The sequence below is a fragment of the Hemiscyllium ocellatum genome, chromosome 2 (assembly GCF_020745735.1).
Source record: "Hemiscyllium ocellatum isolate sHemOce1 chromosome 2, sHemOce1.pat.X.cur, whole genome shotgun sequence".
Lineage (NCBI taxonomy): Eukaryota > Metazoa > Chordata > Chondrichthyes > Orectolobiformes > Hemiscylliidae > Hemiscyllium > Hemiscyllium ocellatum.
The window spans coordinates 7,787,655-7,813,688 of NC_083402.1; the positions used below are offsets into that span (position 1 = coordinate 7,787,655).

General features: G+C 44.2%; 1 protein-coding gene across 4 annotated transcripts in view; it reads right to left on the reverse strand.

Annotated features, from left to right (window-relative positions):
* Positions 1-26,034, reverse strand: part of LOC132826527 (sialic acid-binding Ig-like lectin 15) — a 73,063-nt gene that overhangs the window by 21,904 nt on the left and 25,125 nt on the right. For 3 of the 4 annotated variants that reach the window (XM_060842514.1, XM_060842505.1, XM_060842497.1), the window contains exons 2-4: positions 25,457-25,804; positions 10,025-10,141; positions 5,007-5,046 (exon numbers count right to left, since the gene is read on the reverse strand). In XM_060842514.1, coding sequence (XP_060698497.1) covers positions 5,007-5,046; positions 10,025-10,141; positions 25,457-25,804 — 505 coding nt within the window. The remainder of the gene's footprint in view (positions 1-5,006; positions 5,047-10,024; positions 10,142-25,456; positions 25,805-26,034) is intronic. The other variant, XM_060842521.1, reaches the window with a different exon arrangement.

Here is a 26,034-nt window from a genome sequence, read left to right on the forward strand (position 1 = left end):
GGCTTCGAAGAAAACAATTGTGTTTGGGGATTCTGTAGTCCGAGGTACAGAAAGACGTTTCTGTGGCCAGCAGAGAAAGAGCAGAATGGTGTGTTGTTTCCCTGGTGCCAGGATCAAGGATGTCTCCGAGAGGATGCAGAATGTTCTCACAGGGGAGAGGGGCCAGCAAGAGGTCATTGTCCACATTGGAACCAACGATATAGGAAGGGAAAGGGTTGAGATTCTGAAGGGAGATTACAGAGAGTTAGGCAGAAATTTAAAAAGGAGGTCCTCAAGGGTAGTAACATCTGGATTACTCCCAGTGCTATGAGCTAGAGAGGGCAGGAATAGTAGGAAAGAGCAGATGAATGCATGGCTGAGGAGCTGGTGTATGGGAGAAGGATTCACATTTTTGGATCATTGGAATCTCTTTTGGGGTAGAAGTGACCTGTACAAGATGGATGGAGTGCACCTAAAGTGGAAGGGGACTAATATACTGGCAGGGAAATTTGCTAGAACTGCTTGGAAGGATTTAAACTAGTAAGGTTTGGGGGAGGGTGGGGGTGGGGTGGAACCCAGGGAGATAGTGAGGAAAGAGATCAATCTGAGACTGGTACAGTTGAGAACAGAAGTGAGTCAAACAATCAGGGCAGGAAGGGACAAGGTAGGACTAATAAATTAAACTGCATTTATTTCATTGCAAGTGGCCTAACAGGGAAGGCAAATGAACTCAGAACATGGGACTCGGATATCATAGCAATTACAGAAACATGGCTCAGGGATGGACAGGACTGGCAGCTGAATGTTCCAGGATACAAATGCTACAGGAAGGATAGAAAGGGAGGCAAGAGAGGAGGGCGAAGTGGCATTTTTGATAAGGGATAGCATTACAGCTGTGCTGAGAGAGGATATTCCCGGAAATACATCCAGGAAAGTTATTTGGGTGGAACTGAGAAATAAGAAAGGGATGTTCACCTTATTGGGATTGTATTATAGACCCGCACCCCCCACCCCCCCCAATACTCAGAGGGAAATTGAGAAACAAACTTGTAAGGAGATCTCAGCTATCTGTAAGAATAATAAGGTAGTTATTGTAGGGGATTTTAACTTTTCAAACATCGACTGGGACTGCCATAATGTTAAAGGTTTAGATGGAGATGAATTTCTTAAGTGTGAACAAGATAATTTTCTGATTCAGTATGTGGATGTACCTGGTAGACAAGGTGCAAAACTTGACCTACTCTTGGGAAATAAGGCAGGGCAGGTGACTGAGGTGTCAGTGGCAGAGCACTTTGGGGCCAGCGACCATAATTCTATTCATTTTAATACAGTGATGGAAAAGGATAGACCAGATCTAAAAGTTGAAGTTCTAAATTGGAGAAAGGCCAATTTTGACGGTATTAGGCAAGAACATTCAAAAGCTAATTGGAGGTAGATGTTCACAGATAAAGGGAGGGCTGGAAAATGGGAAACCTTCAGAAATGAGCTAACAAGAATCCAGGGAAAGTATATTCCTGTCAGGGTGAAAGGGAAGGCTGGTAGGTATAGAGAATGCTGGATGACTCAAGAAATTGAGGGTTTGGTTATGAAAAAGAAGGAAGCATATATCAGGTATAGACAGGATAGATCAAGTGAATCCTGAGAAGAGTATAAAGGAAGTAGGAGTATACTTAAGAGGGAAATCAGGAGGGCAAAAAGGGGACATGCGATAGCTTTGGCAAATAGAATTAAGGAGAATCCAAAGGGCTTTTACAAATATATTAAGGACCAAAGTTTAACTCGGGAGAGAATTGGGCCCCTCAAAGATCAGCAAGGTGGCCTTTGTGTGGAGCCACAGAAAATGGGGGAGATACTAAATGAATATTTTGCATCAATATTTACTGTGGAAAAGGATATGGAAGATATAGACTGTAGGGAAATAAATGGTGACATCTTGCAAAATGTCGAGATTACAGAGGAGGAAGTGCTGGATGTCTTGAAACGATAATCCCCAGGAGCTGATCAGGTGCACCCGAGAACTCGGTGGGAAGCTAGAGAAGTGATTGTTGGGCTTCTTGCTGAGATGTTTGTATCATCGATAGTCACAGGTGAGGGGCCAGAAGACTGCAGATTGTCAAATGTGGTGCCATGTTTAAGAAAGGCAGTAAGGACAAGCCAGGAAACGATAGACCAGTGAGCTTGACCTCAGTGGTGGGCAAGTTGTTGGAGGGAACCCTGAGGGATAGGATTTACATGTATTTGGAAAGGCAAGGACTGATTAGGGATAGTCGACATGGTTTTATGCGTGGGAAATCATGTCTCACAAACTTGACTGAGTTTTTGAAGAAGTAACAAAGAAGATTGATGAGAGCAGAGCAGTAGATGTGATCTATATGGACTTCAGTAAGGCGTTCGACAAGGTTCTCCATGGGAGACTGATTAGCAAGGTTAGATCTCATGGAATACAGGGAGAACTAGCCATTTGGATACAAAACTGGCTCAAAGGTAGAAGACAGAGGGTGCTGGAAGAGGGTTGTTTTTCAGACTGGAGGCCTGTGACCAGTGGAGTGCCACAGGGATTGGTGCTGGGCGCTGTAGTTTTTGTCATTTACATAAATGATTTGGATGCAAGCATAAGAGGTACAATTAGTAAGTTTGCAGATGACATCAAAATTAGAGGTGGAATAGACAGTGAAGAAGGTTACCTCAGATTACAACAGGATCTTGACCAGATGGGCCAATGGGCTGAGAAGTGGCAGATGGTACTTAATTCAGATAAATGCAAGGTGCTGTATTTTGGGAAAGCAAATCTTAGCAGGACCTTTACACTTAACGGTAAGGTCCTTGAGAGTGTTGCTGAACAAAAGAACTTGGAGTGCAGGTTCATAGCTCCTTGAAAGTGGAGTCTCAGGCAGATAGGATAGTGAAGATGGCATTTGGTAAGCTTTCATTTATTGGTCAGAGTATTGAGTACAGGAGTTGGGAGGCCATGTTGCAGCTGTACAGGACATTGGTTAGGCCACTGTTGGAATATTGTGTGCAATTCTGGTCTCCTTCCTATTGGAAAGATGTTGTGAAACTTGAAAGTGTTCAGAAAAGATTTAAAAAGATGTTGCCAAGGTTGGAGGATTGAGCTATAGGGAGACTTTGAACAGGCTGGGGCTGTTTTCCCTGGAGCGTCGGTGGCTGTGAGGTGACCTTATAGAGGTTTACAAAATTATGAGGGGCATGGATAGGATAAATAGACAAAGTCTTTTCCCTGGGGTTGGGGAGTCCAGAACTAGAGGACATAGGTTTAGGGTGAGAGGGAAAAGGTATAGAAGAGACAATGTTTTCACACAGAGGGTGGTACATGTATGGAATGAGCTGCCAGAGGATGTGGTGGAAGCTGGTACAATTACAACATTTAAGAGGCATTTATCAAGACAAAAGATGGAAAATTATAGGCCAATCAGCTTCACCTCGGTTGTTGGTAAAATTCTAGAATCCATCATTAAGGATGAGGTTTCTAAATTCTTGGAAGAGCAGAGTCTGATTAGAACAAGTCAACATGGTTTTAGTAAGGAGAGGTCATGCCTGACAAACCTGTTGGAATTTTTTGAAGAGGTAACAAGTAGGCTAGACCAAGGAAACCCAGTGGATGTGGTCTATCTAGACTTTCAAAAGGCCTTTGATAAGGTGCCACACGGGAGGCTGCTGAGCAAGGTGAGGGCCCATGGTGTTCGAGGTGAGCTGCTGGGATGGATTGAGGATTGGCTATCTAACAGAAGGCAGAGAGTTGGGATAAAAGGTTCTTTTTCAGAATGGCAGCCGGTGACGAGCGGTGTCCCGCAGGGTTCAGTGTTGGGGCCACAGCTATTTGGATTATATATTAATGATCTGGATGAGGGGACTGGGGGCATTCTAGCGAAGTTTGCTGATGAGACGAAGTTAGGTGGACAGGCAGGTAGTACTGAGGAAGTGGGGAGGCTACAGAAGGATCTAGACAGGTTGGGAGCGTGGTCCAGGAAATGGCTGATGGAATTTAACGTGAGCAAGTGCAGGGTCTTGCACTTTGGCAAAAAGAATAAAAGCATAGACTACTTTCTAAATGGTGAGAAAATTAGTAAAGCCAAAGTACAAAGGGATCTGGGAGTGCTAGTCGAGGATTCTCTAAAGGTAAACATGCAGGTTGAGTCTGAGATTAAGAAAGCGAATGCAATGTTGTCTCTTATTTCAAGAGGGTTGGAATATAAAAGCAGAGATGTGCTACTGAGACTTTATAAAGCTCTGGTTAGGCCCCATTTGGAGTACTGTGTCCAGTTTTGGTCCCCACACCTCAGGAAGGAGATACTGGCACTGGAACGTGTCCAGCGGAGATTCACACGGATGATCCCTGGAATGGCAGGTCTAACATATGAGGAACGGCTGAGGATCCTGGGATTGTATTCGTTGGAGTTTAGAAGATTGAGGGGAGACTTAATAGAGACGTACAAGATAATACATGGCTTGGAAAGGGTGGACGCTAGGAAATTGTTTCCGTTAGGCGAGGAGACTAGGACCCATGGACACAGCCTTAGAATTAGAGGGGGTCAATTCAGAACAGAAATGCGGAGACATTTCTTCAGCCAGAGAGTGGTGGGCCTGTGGAATTCATTGCCACAGAGTGCAGTGGAGGCCGGGACGCTAAATGTCTTCAAGGCCGAGATTGATAGATTCTTGTTGTCTCGAGGAATTAAGGGCTACGGGGAGAACGCTGGTAAGTGGAGTTGAAATGTCCATCAGCCATGATTGAATGGCGGAGTGGACTCGATGGGCCGAATGGCCTTACTTCCACTCCTATGTCTTATGGTCTTATGGTCTTATGATCTTATGGATGGGTATATGAATAGGAAGGGTTTGGAGGAATATGGGCCGGGTGCTGGCAGGTGGGGCTAGATTGGGTTGGGACATCTGGTCGGCATGGACGGGTTGGACCGAAGGGTCTGTTTCCATGCTGTACATCTCTATGACTCTATGACCCAGAGCATTTCTACAACCACGTTTATATCAGTCACTGATGACCTTACCTTTTCAAAGCTGCGGTCAGATCCATTTGTTGTGAACCCCCTAAAGAGATAAAAATGATTCGTAAATATTTTGTTAAATTATGAACAAATTTGCCACATTGTCTCCACAGTTGGATGAGTCCCAAGCAAAACTATCCCTGACCAATAATATATACATTTTGCACGGTTAGATACAGTGATCTCTTGAATCTCATCTGATTGCTAAAGCTTTACTCAGGAGTGTCCTCCTTAGCCCAGTCCAATATCAATAATGGACCAACAACAAAAACAGAAGTTGCTGGAAAAGCTCAGCAGGTCTGGCAGCATCTCTGAAGAGAAATCAGAGTTAATGTTTCAGGTCTGCTGACCCTTCCCCAGAACTGACGGTAGCTCAGAAAATATTGGCTTAAATGCAGGAGATAGGATGAGGGGAGGTGGTAAGATGTAAATGATAGTTGACCAAGTCAGATTAGAGTGTTTTACAATAATCAGTGGGAACAAGGGATCAGATGCAGGAAGATGTGTTCAGTCAAAGAGCAGAAACAAGAGACAAAGGTATTAATATTGTTATGATCCCAGTTGATGTTATTACTGGACAAGTCAGGTCCCAGACTGAAACAGGTTTGCTCGAGCATATTTTGAGTTGTTTTTGTTTTTGATGAAATGGTCTCTCTCTGAAAGATAAGAGCACGATGCTGCAGAGTTTGCTGTCATACTATAGCAGAAGCTCATTCCCAAAAGGAATGAAGATAAAACATGTGTCTACTGAAGACATAAGTTCAAAAAAGTTTAAACATAGATTCAAACTTTATCACATTAATGCCAAAATACTTCTTTATAAATCAAAAATAATAAAAGCTCTGTGTCAACCCTAGCACTCATCCCCAGTACAGTACTCAAAAATACATCTTGTTTTATACCCAGAAAGACGACTTGGGCAAGACTAACCCCAGGGTCCCTGTTTCTAACACACTGGGAGATTTAATTTTGATCATAAGCGGTCAATGAGCTAAAGATCACTCATAAATTATGTGAAGGGAATGGTGAAGAGATACATTTACAGATATCTCACGAGGAGTAATAGTTAACTGTAAAAAAATTAATGACAGTGTCAAACTGAAAGAAAACACAAATATTTACACAAAATAAAGGAACAGGTAAGAAGATTGGACAGGATATAAAAATCATCAAAGGCAACAAAATTCATAAGGAGGGAAAACTTACTGTACAGAGAAAGTTAGGCAGTAATAGTCCTAATAGTCCTAGAGAAGTAGAGGATAATATTGCGAGGATGATTCAGGAAAAGAGTGAAGGTAGCAGGGTGGTTGTTATGGGGGACTTTAACTTCCCAGATATTGACTGGGAGAGCTATAGCTCGAGTTCATTAGATGGGTCGGTGTTTGTCCAATGTGTGCAGGAGGGTTTCCTGACACAATATGTCGACAGGCCAACAAGAGGGGAGGCTATATTGGATTTGGTTCTAGGTAATGAACCAGGCCAGGTGTTAGACTTGGAGGTAGGTGAGCACTTCGGGGACAGTGACCACAACTCGGTGACTTTTACTTTAGTGATGGAGAGGGATAATCGTGTGCCGCAGGGCAAGAGCTATAGCTGGGGGCAGGGAAATTATGATGCAGTGAGGCATGACTTAGGATGTGTGGATTGGAAAAACAGGCTTCAAGGGAAGAACACTAATGAGATGTGGGGAGTGTTCAAGGAGCAGCTACTGCGTGTCCTCGATAGGTATGTACCAGTCAGGCATGGTGTAAAGGGCCTTGTGAGGCAGCCGTGGTTTAGTAAGGAATTGGAGTCCCTTGTGAAAGGGAAGAAGGCGGCATATGTAAAGATGAGGCGTGAAGGTTCAGTAGGGGCGATTGAGTGTTATAAGGTAGCCAGGAAGGAGCTAAAGAGGGAGCTAAGAGAAGCGAGAAGGGGACATGAAAAGTCTTTAGCTGGTAGGATTAGGGAAAACCCAAAGGCTTTCTATAGATATGTCAAGAATAAAAGGATGACTAGGGTAGGTATCGGTCCAGTCAAGGATAGTAGTGGGAAGTTGTGTGTGGAGGCGGAGGAGATTGGAGAGACATTAAATCAGTACTTTTCCTCAGTATTCACTCAGGAACAGGACACTGTTGCTGATGTGAATATGGAATCACAAATAATTAGAATGGATGCCCTGGAAATATGCAGGGAAGAGGTTTTGGGAATATTGGAAAGGATGAATATAGATAAGTCTCCTGGGCCTGATGGCATTTACCCCAGGATCCTATGGGAAGCTAGGGAGGAGATAGCAGAGCCATTGGCCTGGATTTTTATGTCGTCGTTGTCAACAGGAATAGTACCAGAGGACTGGAGGATAGCGAATGTGGTCCCATTGTTCAAGAAAGGGAGTAGGGATAGCCCTAGCAACTATAGGCCAGTGAGTCTGACTTCAGTGGTGGGCAAAGTCTTAGAGAGAATGGTAAGGGATAAGATTTATGAACATCTGGGTAGGAATAACGTGATCAGGGATAGCCAGCATGGTTTTGTGAAGGGCAGGTCGTGCCTCACAAACCTTATTGAGTTCTTTGAGAAGGTGACCAAGGAAGTGGATGAGGGTAAAGCAGTAGATGTTGTGTATATGGATTTTAGTAAGGCGTTCGATAAGGTTCCCCATGGTAGGCTAATGCTAAAACTTCGGAGGTATGGCATTGAGGATACATTAGAGGTTTGGATTAGGAATTGGCTGGCTGGAAGGAGACAGAGGGTAGTAGTTGATGGATTATGTTCATCTTGGAGCGCAGTTACTAGCGGTGTACCACAAGGATCTGTTTTGGGACCATTGCTTTTTGTTATCTTTATAAATGATCTAGAGGAAGGACTTGAAAGCTGGGTAAGCAAGTTTGCGGATGACACAAAAGTCGGTGGAGTTGTGGATAGTGAGGAAGGAAGTGGTAGGTTACAGCGGGATATAGATAAGTTGCAGAGCTGGGCGGAAATGTGGCAAATGGAATTCAATGTAGCTAAGTGCGAAGTCGTTCACTTTGGTAGGAATAACAAGATGATGGATTACTGGGCTAATGGTAGGCTACTTGGTAGTGTGGATGAGCAGAGGGATCTTGGTGTCCATGTACACAGATCTCTGAAAGTTGCCACCCAGGTAAATAGTGCTGTGAGGAAGGCATATGGTGTACTGGGCTTTATTGGCAGAGGAATTGAGTTCCGGAGTCCTGAGGTCATGTTGCAGTTGTATAAGACTCTGGTGCGGCCTCATCTGGAGTATTGTGTGCAGTTTTGGTCGCCATACTATAGGAAGGATGTGGAAGCTTTAGAACGAGTGCAGAGGAGGTTTACCAGGATGTTGCCTGGAATGGTAGGAAAATCTTATGAGGAAAGGCTGAGGCACTTGGGGCTGTTCTCATTGGAGAAGAGAAGGTTTAGGGGAGATCTGATAGAAGTGTATAAGATGATTAGGGGTTTAGATAGGGTAGATACTAAGAACCTTTTACCGCTAATGGAGTCAGGTGTTACTAGGGGACACAGCTTTAAATTAAGGGGTGGTAGGTATAGGACAGAGGTTAGGGGTAGATTCTTCACACAGCGGGTTGTGAGTTCATGGAATGCCCTGCCCGTATCAGTGGTGAACTCTCCTTCTTTATGGTCATTTAAGCGGGCATTGGATAGGCATTTGGAAGTTATTGGGCTAGTATAGGTTAGGTAGGATTCGGTCGGCGCAACATCGAGGGCCGAAGGGCCTGTACTGCGCTGTATCCTTCTATGTTCTCTATGTTCTATGTAATATAAGAGTGGATAGTTAGAGTTTCTCGAGACATTTTGCAGGTATGTTGGTGAGACAGCTGCATTGTGATGTACAGCATGGATTCAATTACCACATTAGCTGATCTTACCACAAAGGTCCCAATTTTTCAAACTTCACCTCTTACTTGAGGTAAGATGATTATCAGGTTAAACACACCACCAGTCATCTGTTTCTCTCTCTCTCTCTCTCTCTCTGATCAGAGAACACCACTGTGGTCCTCTGGGAATATGGCAACGTTACATTTAGATGGTTTAAAAACAACAGGAGTTTGTAGAATTAGTCATGGAAATGGCAATTGCATTAACTGGGTATTTTGCATTAGTCTTCAGGATAAGGGATACAAATAACATTCCAGATCATTATAAATCCAGAAAATTCCAAACACCAGAGAAGTGGTCCTGAGTAAATCATTGATGCTGTGGACTGACCGTTCCCTGAGTCCCTGTTGGACTTCATCCCAGGGTCTTTAAAGAGGAGCTGCTGGGAAAATTGAACAATTGCTTTACATTTCCCACAATCCCCAAGGTTCTGGGCTGGTCCCACTGCCTTCAACAATAGCGAATGTAACTCCTGTATTCAAAAAGAGACGATGTTTTTAATTTGACCAACCAGAGCAAAGGTAGGTCACGAGGTCAGCCCCAAACCAGACCAGTGCCTGAGCACTGCCCCCACTGCACAGGCCCGAACAGGAGCCCATGTGACCATTCCAACCCGAGATGTCTGTTACTCAGACTATCTGAGGCACCAGGTTGTCTTTTTGCAGCAAATCAATTTGAACAATAAAAACACAAAAAGGAATTGTTTCAAATTGCAGCTTCCTTTATGTTCTATCGAGATTCTGTACTGAGTGGGAATGAATGGAAAAGATTTGGTCTGTTGGGATTCTGTCAAGTGGAAGTGAATGAGAAGACATTTTGGTGCATTGAGAGTTGGCAGTAATGGGGAGAAGAATGGGGATTAATCCATCAGAGTTTAATAGAATGGATTGGAATGGCCTTGCTTGTGAAACAGCCTCAATCTTCAATCACCCATGAGTCAGACATCAGACAGTGGGTGATGCTATTGAACAGGCCATCTTCACCCACCCTCCACCACCCACCAAAGACAAAGCCAGCGTTTTCAGAGAATGTACTGAAGAGGAGAGAGTCAGTGAGGGAAAATTAATCCAGGGCCATTGTTTATTGCTGTTTCAAAAACAGAACCATATTGTTTTATTAACCTCATTCTCTACAGAACCCACCTCCTTTCTTCCTGAAGGTGATGAAGATGATGACAATGATGATGAGGAGGAGCAGGAGGATGAGCAGTGGAATGACCAGCGAATATACTGAGACATACTGAGCAGGCTGAGTCTTCACTGTAAAACAGCAAGAACAACATTGGTTAGTAATATCTCAATGTTGCTGCAGTGAATCCTGTAGCAGGGTGATAGAGTGTGAGATTAAATGTACACATTGGGCATTCTTTGACAGAACAAAGCAGTTCATCCCCCTCCCTCTGTCCGTCCCTATAACCTTGTAACTTGCTCCTTTCCGAATACTGATCCCTTGTTTCTGAAAGATGCCCCTGTTGAATCTGTTTCCATCACCCTGTCAGGCAGTGCTTTCCAGATCAGGACAATTCTTGAAGGAGGCAGCTGCTTAATTCTGTGACACAGAACAGAAGGTGAGATGGATATTTTACATCATTCCACAGGGCAGTTGTTGGATCCGGTGCTGACTTGCCCGGTCTCAGCTGGATAATGGGAAGGACAGATTTAGCTCCAGCTCCCCCCGGACTGAGGGAGAGAAGAATTGGTAATAGTGACTGTCCTCGGGATTCCGGCACACCAGATGTTGTCATGAAGGAATCAATAACAAATATTGCTGGAGAAACTCTGCAGGTCTGGCAGCTATCTGTGGACAGAACTCAGAATGAAAGCTTTGAGTCCAGTGATCCTTCATCAGAACTGACAGCTGCTAAGGAAACTGTTGACAGGGGATTATGGGACTGGGGTGGGAGTGGGGAAAATGAGTGAGAGGCTGGGTGGTGACTGAGCCCAGAAGGTGAGAAAGACAGTCACATAGACAAAGGGACACTGAATGGCCCTCCAGGGAGAAAGACAATGTGATAATGGGGACCAGGAAGTAGGTGAAAGCAGCTCATGTCATTACCAGGCCTGAGATGTGCTGTGGTGGGATTTGAACCTATGATCTGATGTCTGGATTGGTCACCCAGTTACAGTAGCAGAAAAGCGCCACCTTTCTTTATAACCCATGTGTGAATGCAGGACGAGGATTGGTTCCACATTGTTGTGCTTCCTCACACAGTCAGATGGACACTGGGGGAACATACTAGCATTGATGGAAGTATTCCTGATGAAGATGTGAACACTTTCATTGTAACCAAGAGGGACACATTAAGCTGTTGCACCTTCCTGCTCGAGGAGATGATCTCAGTGTCAGTATAACTTTGGTGCATTTGGAGATTGTACTGAATGTTCTGAGTGTGTCAATGTCTTTCAATACTGACATCAGAATGAACCTAAAAGAATCAGCTCATGAAATTACACTAAACATTTCAAAAATCAAATTTCAAACACAAAAGCAAAATATTGCAGATGCTGAGAATTTGAAATAAAAATCAAATAGTCTGCAGGCCAGCTAATACCTGTGGAGAGAAACAGGTTCACATTTTAGTTCAATGACCTTTCACTAGAAAATCAAATTGTAAAATGTTCACACAATCTGTTCCACCCACGCTATCGACCCTTCACAGACTAAAGCCTTTATCATGGTTATTAAGTTGTGAGGGTGTGACTGGCTCAGTCAGCCTTTCTTACTGTGGGTATGGAGTCACATGTAGGCCAGGCCAGGTTAGAATGGCAGTTTCCTTCTCTAAAGGACATCAATGACCCAGATGGGGATTTACAACAATCAACAGTGGTCACACAGCCATCGCTAGATTCTTACTTTGACAATTTATTTGATTTCACATTGTACCATCTGCCAAGGTGGGATTTGAACCCTGGTCCCCAGAACATTACCTGGGTCTCTGGATTAATAGTCCAGCAATAATACCATCAGTTGTTGCCTTTTTTGCAGAATAATTTCTGACATGTACCAGTAGCCGGGTTTCCTTCGGGATCAGATACTGAGAATCAGGTTCTAACCTGTATTCCACCAGACACAGGAAAGTGTGATTGTCCCTCACTCTCAGCTGGTTTATCCTGGTCGAGGCGTTTCCCTCCTCTGGGTTCCCGATGAGCTCGTACCGATTTCCACCGTGTCCAGTTGTCCGAGTTCCCTGTGATTGGGCTGTAAATGTAACGATGTGTTGGTAGGGCTCCTTCCTCATCCAGGTAACAGTGGTCAGGGTGTGGGAGTCCCAGCTCCTGAAGATACAGGGTAAAGTAACTAAATCTCCCTCTGTCCCAGTCACCACTGAGACATTTCCCTGAGCAGCTGAGGAAGGACAAACATCAGAATGGATGAGGTCAGTGTCCAGAAGTTCCAGATTCAATTTTTTACATTTCTTTCAACTTCACAATGAACTGAGCAATTAAATACCCCACACATATTTCTCATGGGTCTGGACCAGGCAATTATAGTTTCCTGAAGGACGCACCGTGTTGAAAATCACTTACGCTCCATCCCCTCATTTTGAGTTTCTCATTCATGGGATAGTTACAAATTAGTAAATGGATTGAACCCAATGACTTCATTCATTCTGGGCCCAGCATCCCTCCCACCTTCACTCAAACCTTTTGTTTTTCACTCCACAGCCTTATTCTCCAGTCTGTGCTCCTTCATTCTGTGAAGGGGGTGGTGCTGTGGTTAGGAATTAGACCCACCCTGTACCACCTTTATACATTAATAATCCTATGAAAAAGGTAATCTCCCCCCATCTTCATCCTAATTTGAAATGAGTTTCAGATTCACCCACATCCTCTCAGCATCTACTCCCTCAGGACCCCTCAGGATGTTGCAAGTTTCAATAAAGTCACTTCTCAATCTTCAGCAAGGAGCAGCCCCCATCTGAGTCTGAACCAATCAGAATGGGCAGATAACAACACTCTGACATTCTCAGCCAATGGGAGGTAGGGAGGTGGCTCTTCACATATTCTCGGCCAATGAGACCTGAAGTTCACAATGTGCTCACTCAGTGAGGGATTGGAAGGTACTTGCCCTGTCTTGTCCTCAGTCAATGCCAATCATTGAATTGACAACAAGAAGGAGGTCATTTTTTTCCATTGGGTCCTGGTTAGCTCCACATGGAACAATCCAGGTGAGACCCACCCATCTGCTCGATTCCCCCAAGTTTTGCCAGTTCACTTCCTTCAAGGACCTATCAGGTTTAATTCTGAGACCAATGACTGTTCCACATGCCCCTTCATTGATGTTGGTGACTGTCAGTCATCAGTACTCACTGTGTAAACATTTCTCTCTTACATTCTCTCTGGACCTCTGCCCCAAAATCTGAGGCCTGCATCCTTGTCCCAACAGCTAATGGGTAGACCTTTTACTTGTTTACTTACTCTTCGCCTGTCACTGTCTCAATCAAATCTCCCCTCAATCTCCTCAGCTCCAAGGAGAATGCCCCTTGCTTCTCAAAACGTATAAAGAAAACCAGTCTCCGATCCCCTCCCTGAAACATCCCAACCCCATCCCTGGAATAATTCAGGTCACTCTGCACCCTCTCAAGGACTTTCACATTCCTCTTAATGGGTGGTGACAGATATGGACACAATACCCTCATTGGGGCATAGTTGGAGAGTTAACAATGTCCACAGTTGTTCAGTCCCTGAACTGCAAAGTCAGGAATGATGGGGCATTATTGTCATGTGATAGCAATTGTGAGGAGAGGGGCTTCGCGGAAACAGTGATGGGAGTTTGGAATGCACTCCCTTGGGAGGGTAATAGAGGCGGAAAACCTGTCAACATTTAAAAAGTATCTGGATGAGCAGTTGAACCATCATAATATTCCTAGGAGGGAAAGCCATAGTGGCCAGGTCTCTGGCACTGAGCCTGGATCTGTGGCTCAGAAGGGAAGGGGGAGAATAGAAAAGCGCTAGTGGTAGGAGACTCAATCATTGGAGGAACAAATTTAGATTTGAATACAGGAGCTATGTTTAGTAAGTTTGCAGATGACAGCAAAATCGATGATGTCGTGAACAGCGAAGAAGGTTATCTCAGAGTACAACAGGACTTTGATCAGATGAGATGATGGGCTGAGGAATGGCAGATGGAGTTTAATTCAGATATTTGTGAGATGTTACATTTTAGTAGGACAAATCAGTGCAGGGCTTATACACTGAATGGTGGGGTCCTGGGGAGTGTTGCTGAACAAAGAGGTCTTGGAGTGAAGATTCATTGTTCTTTGAAAGTAGAGTCACAGGTAGACAGGATACTGAAGGGGGTGTTTGGTACACTTGCCTTTCTTGGTCAGTGCATTGAGTATAAGAGTTGGGGGGTCATGTTGTTACTCAACAGATCACTGGTAAGGCCACTTTTGGAATATTGCATTCACCTCTGGTTTCCCTGCTATCGGAAAGGTTTTGTGAAATTAGAAATGGTTCAGGAAATATATGGGAGGATGTTGCCAGGGTTGGAGTATTTTAATATAAGGAGAAGCTGAATAGGTTTGGGCTATTTTCTCTGGTGCATCAGAGGCTGAGGGCTGAGCTTTTAGAAGGGGCATGGAGAGGGTGATTCGTCAAGATCTTTTCCCCAGGGTATTGGAGTCCAAAACTAGAAGGCATAGATTTAATGGGAGAGGGGAAAGATTTGAAAAGGGACCTTTTACATGAAGAGGGTGATGCCTGTATGAATAGGAGGGTTTAGAAGGAAATGGACCAAATGTTGTCAAATGAGCCTGGATTAATTAGAATATCTGGTTGCCGGGGACGGGTTGGGCTGGAGGGTCTGTTTCCATGCTGTACATATCTATACAGCTAATCACTATCACGAGAGAAAATCCGCGAAGGAAACTGATGGAGTTAAAGACCAATTAGTCCCCTGGAGTAAAAAATGAGGTCTGCAGATGCTGGAGATCACAGCTGAAAATGTGTTGCTGGTTAAAGCACAGCAGGTCAGGCAGCATCCAAGGAACAGGAAACTCGACGTTTCGGGCATAAGTCCTTCATCAGGAATGAGGAGAGTGTGCCAGGCAGGCTAAGATAAAAGGTAGGGAGGAGGGACTTGGGGGAGGGGCGATGGAGATGTGATAGGTGGAAGGAGGTCAAGGTGAGGGTGATAGGCCGGAGTGGGGTGGGGGCGGAGAGAAGTTATTAAAGGAAGTTATTGAAGAGACAATAAAAGCACATGTGTTCACCTTCCAAGAATCTTTGGAAAGTTCCCAGAGAATTGGAAATCTCCCAAAGTAACACTCTTGTTTTCAAAGGAAAGGAAACAGAAAACAAAGTTACCCAATGTGTCCATCACTTGGAGTTCTGAAGCAATGTGTTCTCACTGGGGATAGCGGATGTTTCCTTTCAAGGTGGCAGGAAAAAAGAAGGGACTGCATCAGGCAGCAGGCTGGATATAGTTTACTGACACATTGCTACAAGGTTTCCATCAACTACAGTAACAAGCATCTGGTTAGATTTCTGAAGGTCACTGTGTGGATAGCTGAGTACAATACATGATGGAATGCCCTGCAAATTGGCAGGAGAGTGAGAATTGGGGGCGGAATTTGAGATAAAAACATCAGCAAAAATGAAAGTGAAAAAATGGGGATGCAGAAAATTGGAAATAAAAGGAAGGTGCTGGAGAAACTCAGCAGGTCCGGCATCCTGTGTGGTGACAGAAACAGAGTTAACATTTCAGGCCAATAACTTTCCATCAGTGAGGAAAGCACAGATATGTTGCTCCAAGTGTTGTGTTTGAAGCAAATTAAGTATTTCCATGGCATAGTCCTGGCAATCTCATCGGGGAAATAGGCAAGGCCTTTTTCCTGGTGTGGGAAAGTGTAGAACTAGAGGGCATAAGTTTAGGGTGAGAGGGGAAACATTTAAAAGGGACCTAAGGGGCAACTTTTTCATGCTGAAGGTGGTGCATGTATGGAATGTGATGCTAGAGAAAGTGGTGGAGTCAGCTACAATTACAAAATTTAAAAGGCATCTGGATAGGTATATGAATAGGAAGGGTTTAGAGAGACATGGCCCAAACACTGGCAAAAGGGACGAGATTAATTTAGGAAATCTGGTCAGCATGGATGAGTTGGACCGAAGGGTCTGTTTTCGTGCTGTACATCTCTATGATTCTGTAGACCAATTCATCAATGTCTGTTATTGGGAAAATGTGAGATCAAAATTAAGATGTCTTGGCAGAACGTTTAGAAATGTATAATATGATCAGGCTTATGCCCGAAACGTCGAATTTCCTGTTCCTTGGATGCTGCCTAACCTGCTGTGCTTTAACCAGCAACACATTTTCAGCTGTGATCTCCAGCATCTGCAGACCTCATTTTTTACCCTATGATCAAGCAGAGTCAACATGACTTTATAAAGAGGAAATTATCTTGAATTCTTTGAGGTGGTTACAAGTTGGATAGATAAAGGGGAATTGGTGGATGTTTCATATGTTTTTGGAAGCTCTTTCAGAAGGTGCAACTTTAATGCGATTAGATTCTATGGTGCTGGTGGTAGTGTACAATCATGGATAGAGAATTGACCAACTGATAGAAAACAGAGAGTTGGGATAAGGCGGGAGTGATATCCAGCCAGCAAACTGTAATTAGTGGTGTATCACAGGATCTGAGCTGGGGCCCATTTATTATAATAAACATTAATGATTTGGATGAGGTCAGTGAATGTACTGTAGCCAAGTTTTTTTAGATTAGACTTACAGTGTGGAAACAGGCCCTTCGGCCCAACAAGTCCACACCGACCCGCCGAAGCGCAACCCACCCATACCCCTACATTTACCCCTTACCTAACACTATGGGCAATTTAGCTTGGCCAATTCACCTGACCCGCACATCTTTGTGACTGTGGGAGGAAACCGGAGCACCCGGAGGAAACCCACGCAGACACGGGGAGAACGTGCAAACTCCACACAGTCAGTCGCCTGAGGCGGGAATTGAACCCGGGTCCACAGGCGCTGTGAGGCAGCAGTGCTAACCACTGTGCCACCGTGCCGCCCATAAATGCATTACGTTGTTTGCTGATGACAACAACGTAAATGAGAAGGCAAGTGATGAGGATGAAATACAGAAGCTGCAGAGATGTCGAAAGGTTAAATAAGTGGGAAAAACTTGGCCGTTGGAATATGATATGGAAAATGTAAGGTTATACATTTGGCAGAAAGAATAGAGAGGCTGAATATTAGTGAAACAGAGAAAGCCTGCAGAAAGTTCCAGAACAGAAGAATATGGAAGTTTCACAAAAACATTCAGCAGAGAGTATGGAATGTCAATGGAATGCTGACCTTTATTTCAAATGGAATAGAATTTTAAAGTGGGGAGGTTTTACCAGACACTAGTTAGTTCACAGCTGGAATATTGTGGATAGGTTTGGTCCCTTATCAAAGGAAAGTGAAACTGGCATTGGGGGCAGTCCAGAGAAGATTCAATTAATTGATGCCAGTTCGAGAGGGGCTGTCTTATGGGCAGCATTTGACAAGATTGAGCCTGTGCTTGATGGATTACAGAAGAATGACAAGTGACCAAATTGAGACATTATAGATGCTTCGGGTGCTTGATAAGGTGGATGCAGTGTGGTTGTCCCCCTTGTCAGGAACAGAGGGCATCAGCTCAGAATGAGGGGTTACACATTTCAGATGAGAGGGATTTCTTCTCTAAGAGGATCGTGAATCTCTGGATTCCTTTACCACAGACAGCAGTAAATGCTGGGTCATTAAGTATAGCCAAGGCTGAGATAGACAAATTTTTAATCATTCACGGAATCAGGGATTGTGAAGATAAAGCAAGAATGGGGAATTGACGTTTAACATCTCAGTCATGATCTCATTGATTGTGGCACAGACTCAATGGGCTGAATGGCCTTCCTCTGTTCCTATATCTTATGGGCTACCTGCCTCAGTTCTCAACACCTCCATTTCTGAAACCTGTAAATCCCATTTGCTTTTCCATCCACATTCTCAACATGTCCTGACATCTTCAAAAACCGATGCACTCTGACCCCCGACTTCCTGTATCCAGATCCATCCTTGAGATCCCTGTCATTGACTCCATATTGCCCATAGGGAACATGGAACCAGGTGGATCTTGGAGCTTGCATCCTTGGTGATGTTTTCTCCGGTCCCTACCTCAGAACACTGAAGCCAGTTTGAACACACCAAATTAGGGAGTTGATGGGAGACTGTGGGAAGTTTCAGACACAGTGATGGTCCATAAATCCCAGCCTTATCTCTCCCTCTCTCCTTCTCACTGTCTCCGGCCTGAGACCAACTGAAAGAGCCCAAGAGCAGGAGCCAACCCGAGAGCTCCCATTGAGCTATCGGGGCAGTGACACCACCCAAACATTGTTCCTTACCTTCAACTTCCACCTTTTTTGGAGATGGTGTTTGAAAACTATCAATATTGAGCTCCACATGACACCAATAGGGACTAGCATCCTCCTGGCTCAGTCCCTCCATCATTACTGAGACATCTTTGTTGGTGAGTCTCCCCATGAATTTGAATCAATTCCCATCGTCCCGCTGTATGGCATTCTCACACAGCTCACCCTGGGAATGGTCTGGACCAGGATATGTACAGTTAAAGATAAAAGCCCGTGTTTCCTCCTTGTACCATAAGATGGAGCCGGTGAGTGTGAGGTGAGTGTCAGGGTGGGTGAAGCTGCAGGGTAAGACAGCGGAGCCTCCTTCCTCAGTCCTCACTCCATCCACGATTGTCATTGACCAATCAAGGGCCAACCAAGGATAGTAGTGGGAAGTTGTGTGTGGGGTCAGAGGAGACAGGGGAAGCACTAAATGAATATTTTTCAACAGTATTCACTCTAGAAAACGACAATGTTGTCAAGGAGAATATTGAGATACAGGCTACTAGACTAGGTGGATTGAGGTTCCCAAGGAAGAGGGATTAGAAACCCTGCAAAGTATGAAAACAGATAAGTCCCCTGGGCTGGATGGGATTTATCCTAAAATCCTCTGGGAAGCCAGGGAGGAGATTGCCGAGCCTTTGACATTGATCTTTAAATCGTCATTGTCTACAGGAACAGTGCCAGAAGACTGGAGGATAGCAAATATGGTTCCCCTGTTCAAGAAGGGGAATAGAGACAACCCTGGTAATTATAGACCAGTGAGCCTGACTTCAGTTGTTGGTAAAGTGTTGGAAAAGGTTATAAGAGATAGGATTTATATCATCTAGAAAAGAATAATTTGATTAGGGATAGTCAGCATGGTTTTGTGAAGGGTAGGTCGTGCCTCACAAACCTTATTGAGTTCTTTGAGAAGGTGACCAAACAGGTAGATGAGAGGAAACCGGTTGATGTGGTGTATATGGATTTCAGCAAAGCATTCGATAAAGTTCACCACAGTAGCCTTGTACAAAATGTGGAGGAATGGGATTGTGGGAGATAAAGCTGTTTGGATCCGTAATGGGCTTGCTGAAAGAAGACAGAAGGTAGTGGTTGATGGGAAATGTTCATCCTGGAGTCCAGTTACTAGTGGTGTACCGCAAGGGTCAGTGTTGGGTCCACTCCTGTTTGTCATTTTTACAAATGACCTGGATGAGTGCATAGAAGGGTGAGTTAGTAAATTCACAAATGACACTAAGGTCGGTGGAGTTGTGGGTAGTGACGAAGGATGTTGTAGATTACAGAGAGACAAAAATAAGCTGCAGAGCTGGGCTGAGAGGTGGCAAATGGAGTTTAATGCGGACAAGTGTGAGGTGATTCACTTTGGTCGGAGTAACCGGAAGGCAAAGTACTGGGCTAATGGTAAGATTCTTGATAGTGTAGATGAGCAGAGAGATCTCAGTGTCCATGTACACAGATTCTTGAAAGTTGCCACCCTGCGTTGACAGGTTATTCAGAAGGCATGCAATGTTTTTGCTTTTATTAATAGAGCTATCAATTTCCGGAACTATGAGGTTATGCTACAGCTGTACAAAATTCTGGTGTGGCCGCACTTGGAGTATTGTGTACAATTTTGGTCACCACATTATAAGAAGGATGTGGAAGGTTTGGAAAGGGTGCAGAGGAGATTTACATGGATGTTGCCTGGTATGGAGGGAAGGTCTTACGAGGAAAGGCTGAGGGACTTGAGGCTGTTTTTGTTGGAGAGAAGAAGGTTGAGAGGTGACTTAATAGAGACATATAAGATCAACAGAGGGTTAGATAGGGTGGACAGGGAGAGCCTTTTTCCAAGTATGGGGACGGCGAGCACGAGGGGGCATAGCTTTAAATTGAGGGGTGATAGATATAGGACAGATTTCAGAGGTAGTTTCTTTACTCAGAGAGTAGTAAGGGTATGAAATACTTTGCTTGCAACAGTCGTAGATTCACCAACTTTAAGTGCATTTAAGTCGTCATTGGACAAGCATATGGACGTACATGGAATAGTGTAGGTTAGATGGGCTTCAGATTGGCATGACTGGTCGGTGCAATATCGAGGGCTGAAGGACCTGTACTGTGCTGTAATGTTCTATGTTCTATGTTCTAACCCTTAGCAGAAACTGCTGTGAGGGGAAAGACTGGGAGAGAGAGGATATGAACACAGCACTGGGACAGATATCAGTGTGTGGGACTGAAACTTGGAGACTCTATTCTGAGTGTGTTATTTAGTGAGAACAGGTTTCGCAGCTATAATGAGAGGGAGTGAACAATTAGTAATGTAAATTCATGAGCAATCCAATACACTGGGGACAGAGTTTCAGTTCCCACCATGGCAGCTGCTGGAAATTCAATTCAGTGATTACATCAGGAATTAAACACCAAGCCAATGGGAATCATGAAACCATGATCAATTGTTGGAAAAAATCCATCTGGTTCACTGATGTTCTTTAGAGAAGGGAAATACCGTCCTTACACAGTCTGACCTGCATGTGACTCCAGTCCCACAGCAACAGATTCAACTCTGAAACTCCCACATCAATGGCAAAGGGAGACTCTGAGCTGGACAAAACCAGCACAAAATGTGAAAGGAAAGTAATAGGTATGTGCAGCATAGAATCAGACCCTTCAGTCCAACTTGTCCATGCCCAACAGATATCCTGAATATCTTTTCTGAACCCTTTTGAGTTTCACAGCATCTTTCCTACAGCAGGGAGGCCAGAAATGAATGCAGTATTCCAAAAGTGGTCCAACCAGCATCCTGTACAGGCATGACAAGACCTCCTCATTCCTATACTCAGTGCCTTCAACAATAAAGGTGAGTTTACCAAGTGCTTCCTTCATTAACCAGGCTACCCTTTGACTCTACTTTCAAAGAACAATGAACCTGCACTCCAAGGTCTCTTTGTTTGGTAACACTCCCCAGTACCTTACCAGGAAGTGTATAAGTCCTGCCCTGATTTGCCTTACCAAAATGCAACACCTCAAATTTATCTAAGTTAAACTCCATCTACCACTCCTCAGCCCATTGGCCCATCTGATCAAAGTCCCGTTGTCCTCTGTGATAATCTTCTTTGCTGTCAACGACACCTCCAATTTTGGTGTCATCTGGAAACTTACTGACCATTTCTCTGATATTCACATCCGAGCCATTTATATAAATGACAAGAAGCAGTGGATCCAGCACCGATCCTTGCAGCACACCGCTGGGTACAGGCCTCCAGTCTAAAAAGCAATCCTGCGCCACCACACTCTGTGTCCTATCTTCAAGCCAGCTATGTATCTAAATGGCTAGTTCCCCCTGTATTCCATGTGATCTAACCTTGTTAACCAGTCTATCATGCAGAACCCTGTCAAATATCTTGCTGAAGTCCATTTAGGCCATGTCCACCACTCTCCATTCATCAATCATCTTCATCACTCCTTCTCTCTGTAGGCTCTAGATTATTTACACTTTCAGACACTCCAGGAATGTATATCTTTATAACAGCACAGTTCAACCAATCAGACAGCAATTGCTGAGCAGAATTTTCTTAACTCGAAACATTATCATGAAGTCCGATGGCATCAGGTCAAACATGAGCAAGGGAATCTCCGGATGACTACCCACTGCCACAATCCCCCCACTCCCAGGCTTCTGATCATGTTTATCAACACTTGGAGGAAGCACTGAGGTCAACACTGGCACAGAATGTACTCTGGGTGGGAGACGTCACTGTCCAACACCAAGACAGACTCAGCAGCTTTACTACTGCCTGAGCTGGTAGAATCTGAAATGATATAGCCCTTGGACTGGGTCTGTGGCGGCTAGTGAGGGAACCAACAAGAGAGAAAAGCTTGACCTTATCCTCAGTCGTCTATCTGCCTATTATATGATTGGGAGGAGTAACTATCACACAGTCCTGTGGAGACAAAGTCCCATCTTCACATTGAGGTACATCCCCATCATGCATGGCACTAGCCCTTTGTTAAATGGGACAGACTTTGAACAGATCAATCAAGTCAAGACTGGGATCCCTGAGACAATGTGGGCCATCAGTACAGCAGAGTGAGCTGTAACACAATCTGTAAGCTCATGGCATGTAATTCTCCCCCACTCAGCCATTAACATCAAGTCAGAACATCAATTCTGATTCAATGAACAATGCAGGAGGTGATGCCAGGAACATCACCAGCAAACCTGAAAATGAGATATCAGCTATAAAACTACTTCTGTGTCAAACAGCATAAACCACAATTGATGCTCTGGGAGAAGTGATTCCACTGTCAGTGCATCAGATATAAGCTCAGCAGACCTGTCACATGCAGTTATGAATGGGTGAGGACAATTAAGCAACTAACAGGAATATGAGTCTCCACAAATATCCCCATCCTCAATGAGGGGGGCCCTGCTCATCAGTGCAAATGATAGGGCTGAAGTATTCCCAACTAACTTGACCCAGAAGATGCCCCCAGCATCATAGATGATTCCTTACCCAGCCAGCAAATATAATTCAGTGGGTCAGCATTCACGTGTAGATAGGGCTAGGGACAGAAATCATGGGACCTAGTGCTGTTCCTCACACAGCCCCTGACCCAACCTCCAGGACCTACACTCGCTTCCACTGACCTGACACAGTGAACACCCTTCTTCAATCCTGATGTACTGTCCACCCCTGTCCTGGAGACCTGACCAAGTAAGGATGGCAGAGACAAAAACAGAAATTGTGGGAAAAACTCAGCAGGTATGGTGACATCTGTGGAGAGAAAGTAGAGTTAATGTTTTGGGTCCAGTGTCACTTCTTCAGAAATAAAATGATCAAAAACCGTGGACTGAGAGGAGTGTGGGTCTTGCAGCTGCTCCTGAGATTCAGAATTATTTCCAAATTTACTTTCAGATTCCTTACATTTATTAAATTTCAGTAAGAAAAGCTTTTTATTTGGTTCATTTTTAGCTCTTTTATCATCAAAAATGCAAAAGAAGCAAAAAAAACTGACACAATTTTTTATGAAATGGAGTTTTATCAATGGAAGTTTTGGACAGGCCCACATGTGGACTGTTCAGTCTTTTTCCACTATGAAATTATGAGAGGGATGTTTTTAAACTCACTGAAGCATTTTTTTTTAATTGTTGAGGAATGTTTTGTTTCAAGTCAAGTTGTGTTCACACACCTCTTGGACAGACTGACACGTGGGATTTTATTTTTAATCAGAACATTGATAGCTGTTCTAAATATAATACCTAAAATTGCAACATTTAAGAGGCATTTGGATGGGTATATGAATAGGAAGGGTTTGGAGGGATATGGGCCAGGTGCTGGCAGGTTGAACGAGATTGGGTTGGGATATCTGGTCGGCATGGACAGGTTGGACCGAAGGGTCTGTTTCCATGCTGTACATCTCTATGACTCCATGCCTCTAAGGGGCAGTTTTTATTTTACACAAAGAGTGGTTCATGTGGAATGAACTTCCAGAGGAAATGGTGGATGTGGGGATAGTTGCAACATTTAAAAGGCATTTCGATAATTTCATGAAAAAGAAATGTTTTGAGGGATATGGGCCAAGCGCAGGCAAGTGGGATTGTGTTCAGTGTGGACTAGTTGAACTGAAGGGTCTGCTCCTGTGCTGTATGACTCTATAACTGATTATAGCTGGGGAAAGGTTGGTATAGATGCTAAGATGGGGAGGTGGGTGAGGGGGCAGGAGTAAACACTCAGAGGAAACAGACCCCAGCCAGAGAGAAAAGCAATTGGACAGACAAACGAAAGGGGAAAGGTCAGCTTGGGAGAATGAACAGCTGCTGATGGGGACCATTTGTCACTGACAATGGATTGTTTTGGTAGTAGCCCATGTGATGACAAGGCCTGGTGTGTGGGGGTTGGGGGAAGGAGATAGGAGAAGGCGCTGAGGCCCTCAAATTATTCACCTCAATATTGAGTCCAGAAAGTCACTGGGTCCCCAAAAAGTGGTGTGTGGAAATGGCAGGCAACTGGATGCTGAGGATCATTTTTGTGGGCAGAACATTTCTGTTCTGCAAAATATTCACCCAGTCTGTGTTTTGTTTTCCCAATACAGAGTTAGAAGTGGACTGTGCAGAGTTGGTGGATAATGAACAGCCCTGAGCCTGCGTGAGGTGGTGCTGATGGAGAGAGAGGGCTCAATATTGTGCATATGGCAACACATGACACTGAGTGTGAATGGCAGATTTCATTCTCTAAATCAAGTCGCCATATTATTACCAGACCATGGGCGGCTTTCTCTTGAGAGAGAGAGAGAGAGAAAGAGAGAGAGAGAGACACACACACACACACAAAACTGGTGGTGGTTTAACCTGAGGGTCACCACACCTCAGTGAGGAGAGAGTTGAGAAGGAGGGTGCTTCATGGTCACCTGAGCCAATGTGGGTATTGAACCCACACTATTGGCATCACACTGCTTTGCAGACCGACCATCCAGCTAACTTAACCTAAAGTGTATGATTGAATCAGATCGGCTTTTCCAAATCTCAACAATGGGCACATGTAACTATTAGGTTAGCTTTTTTTTTAAAAATAAAATTCACCTTCTGCTGTGGTGGGATTTGAACCCATGACCCCAAGATTGGGTGTCTGGATTAGTCACCCAGTGATAGTAACAGTAACAGTACACCACCAGCTCCTGTTATAATCCATGAGTGAATGCAGGGCTAGGATAGGTCCCACGTGGCTGTGATGCCTCACACAGTCAGATGGACACTGGGGGAATGTACTTGCACTGATAGAACTATTCCCAATGAAGGTTGGAACCAAGAGGGACACATTAATCTGTAGCACCTTCCTGTTCAAGGAGATGATCTTAATGTCAGTATAACTTTGGGTCATTTGGAGATTGAACTAAATATTCTGAATGTGTCAATGTCTTTCAATACTGACATCAGAGTGCACCTAAAAATATCAGCACAGCATAGTACATTAAATATTGAAAAAAATTAAGTTTGAAACCAAAAGCTAAAATACTACAGATGCTGGACATTTTAAATGAACATCAAAATGCTGCAAACACTCAGCAGGGCAGACAATACCGATGGAGAGAAACAGGGTTAATGTTTTAGTTCCATGTCCTTTCACCAGAAAATCAAATCACAAAACATTCACAGAATCTGTTCCACTCTCACTGTGCACCTTCTACAGGCTGAAGAATGTGTGAACGGTTTCTTACCATGTACCTGCAGCCGAGTCTCTTTCTGGATCAGATACAAAAGATTGACTCTTGATCTGTATTCCACCAGACACAGGTAAGTGTGATTGTCCCTCACACTCAGCTGGTGTATCCTGGTCGAGGCGTTTCCCTCCTCTGGGTTCCCGATGAGCTCGTACCGATTTCCACCGTGTCCAGTTGTCCAAGTTCCCTGTGATTGGGCAGTAAATGTAACGATGTGTTGGTAGGGCTCCTTCCTCATCCAGGTAACAGTGGTCAGGGGAGGGTAGGATCTGGTCTTGAAGATACAGGGTAAAGTAACTGAATCTCCCTCTGTCCCACTCACCACTGGGACATTTCTCTGAGCAGCTGAGGAAAGGACAAACATCAGAATGGATGAGGTCAGTGTGCAGAAGTTCTTATTTCAATATGTTACATTCCTTTCAACTTCACAATAAAATGAACAATTAAAGACTCCACTTATATCTCCAAGAAGAGTCACCCTGATCAAAATGTCTCCTCGTCACTCAATTTGAAAACCTTGATTACAAGATTAAAAATCAGACATCACCAGGTTATAGTCCAACAGGTTTAATTTG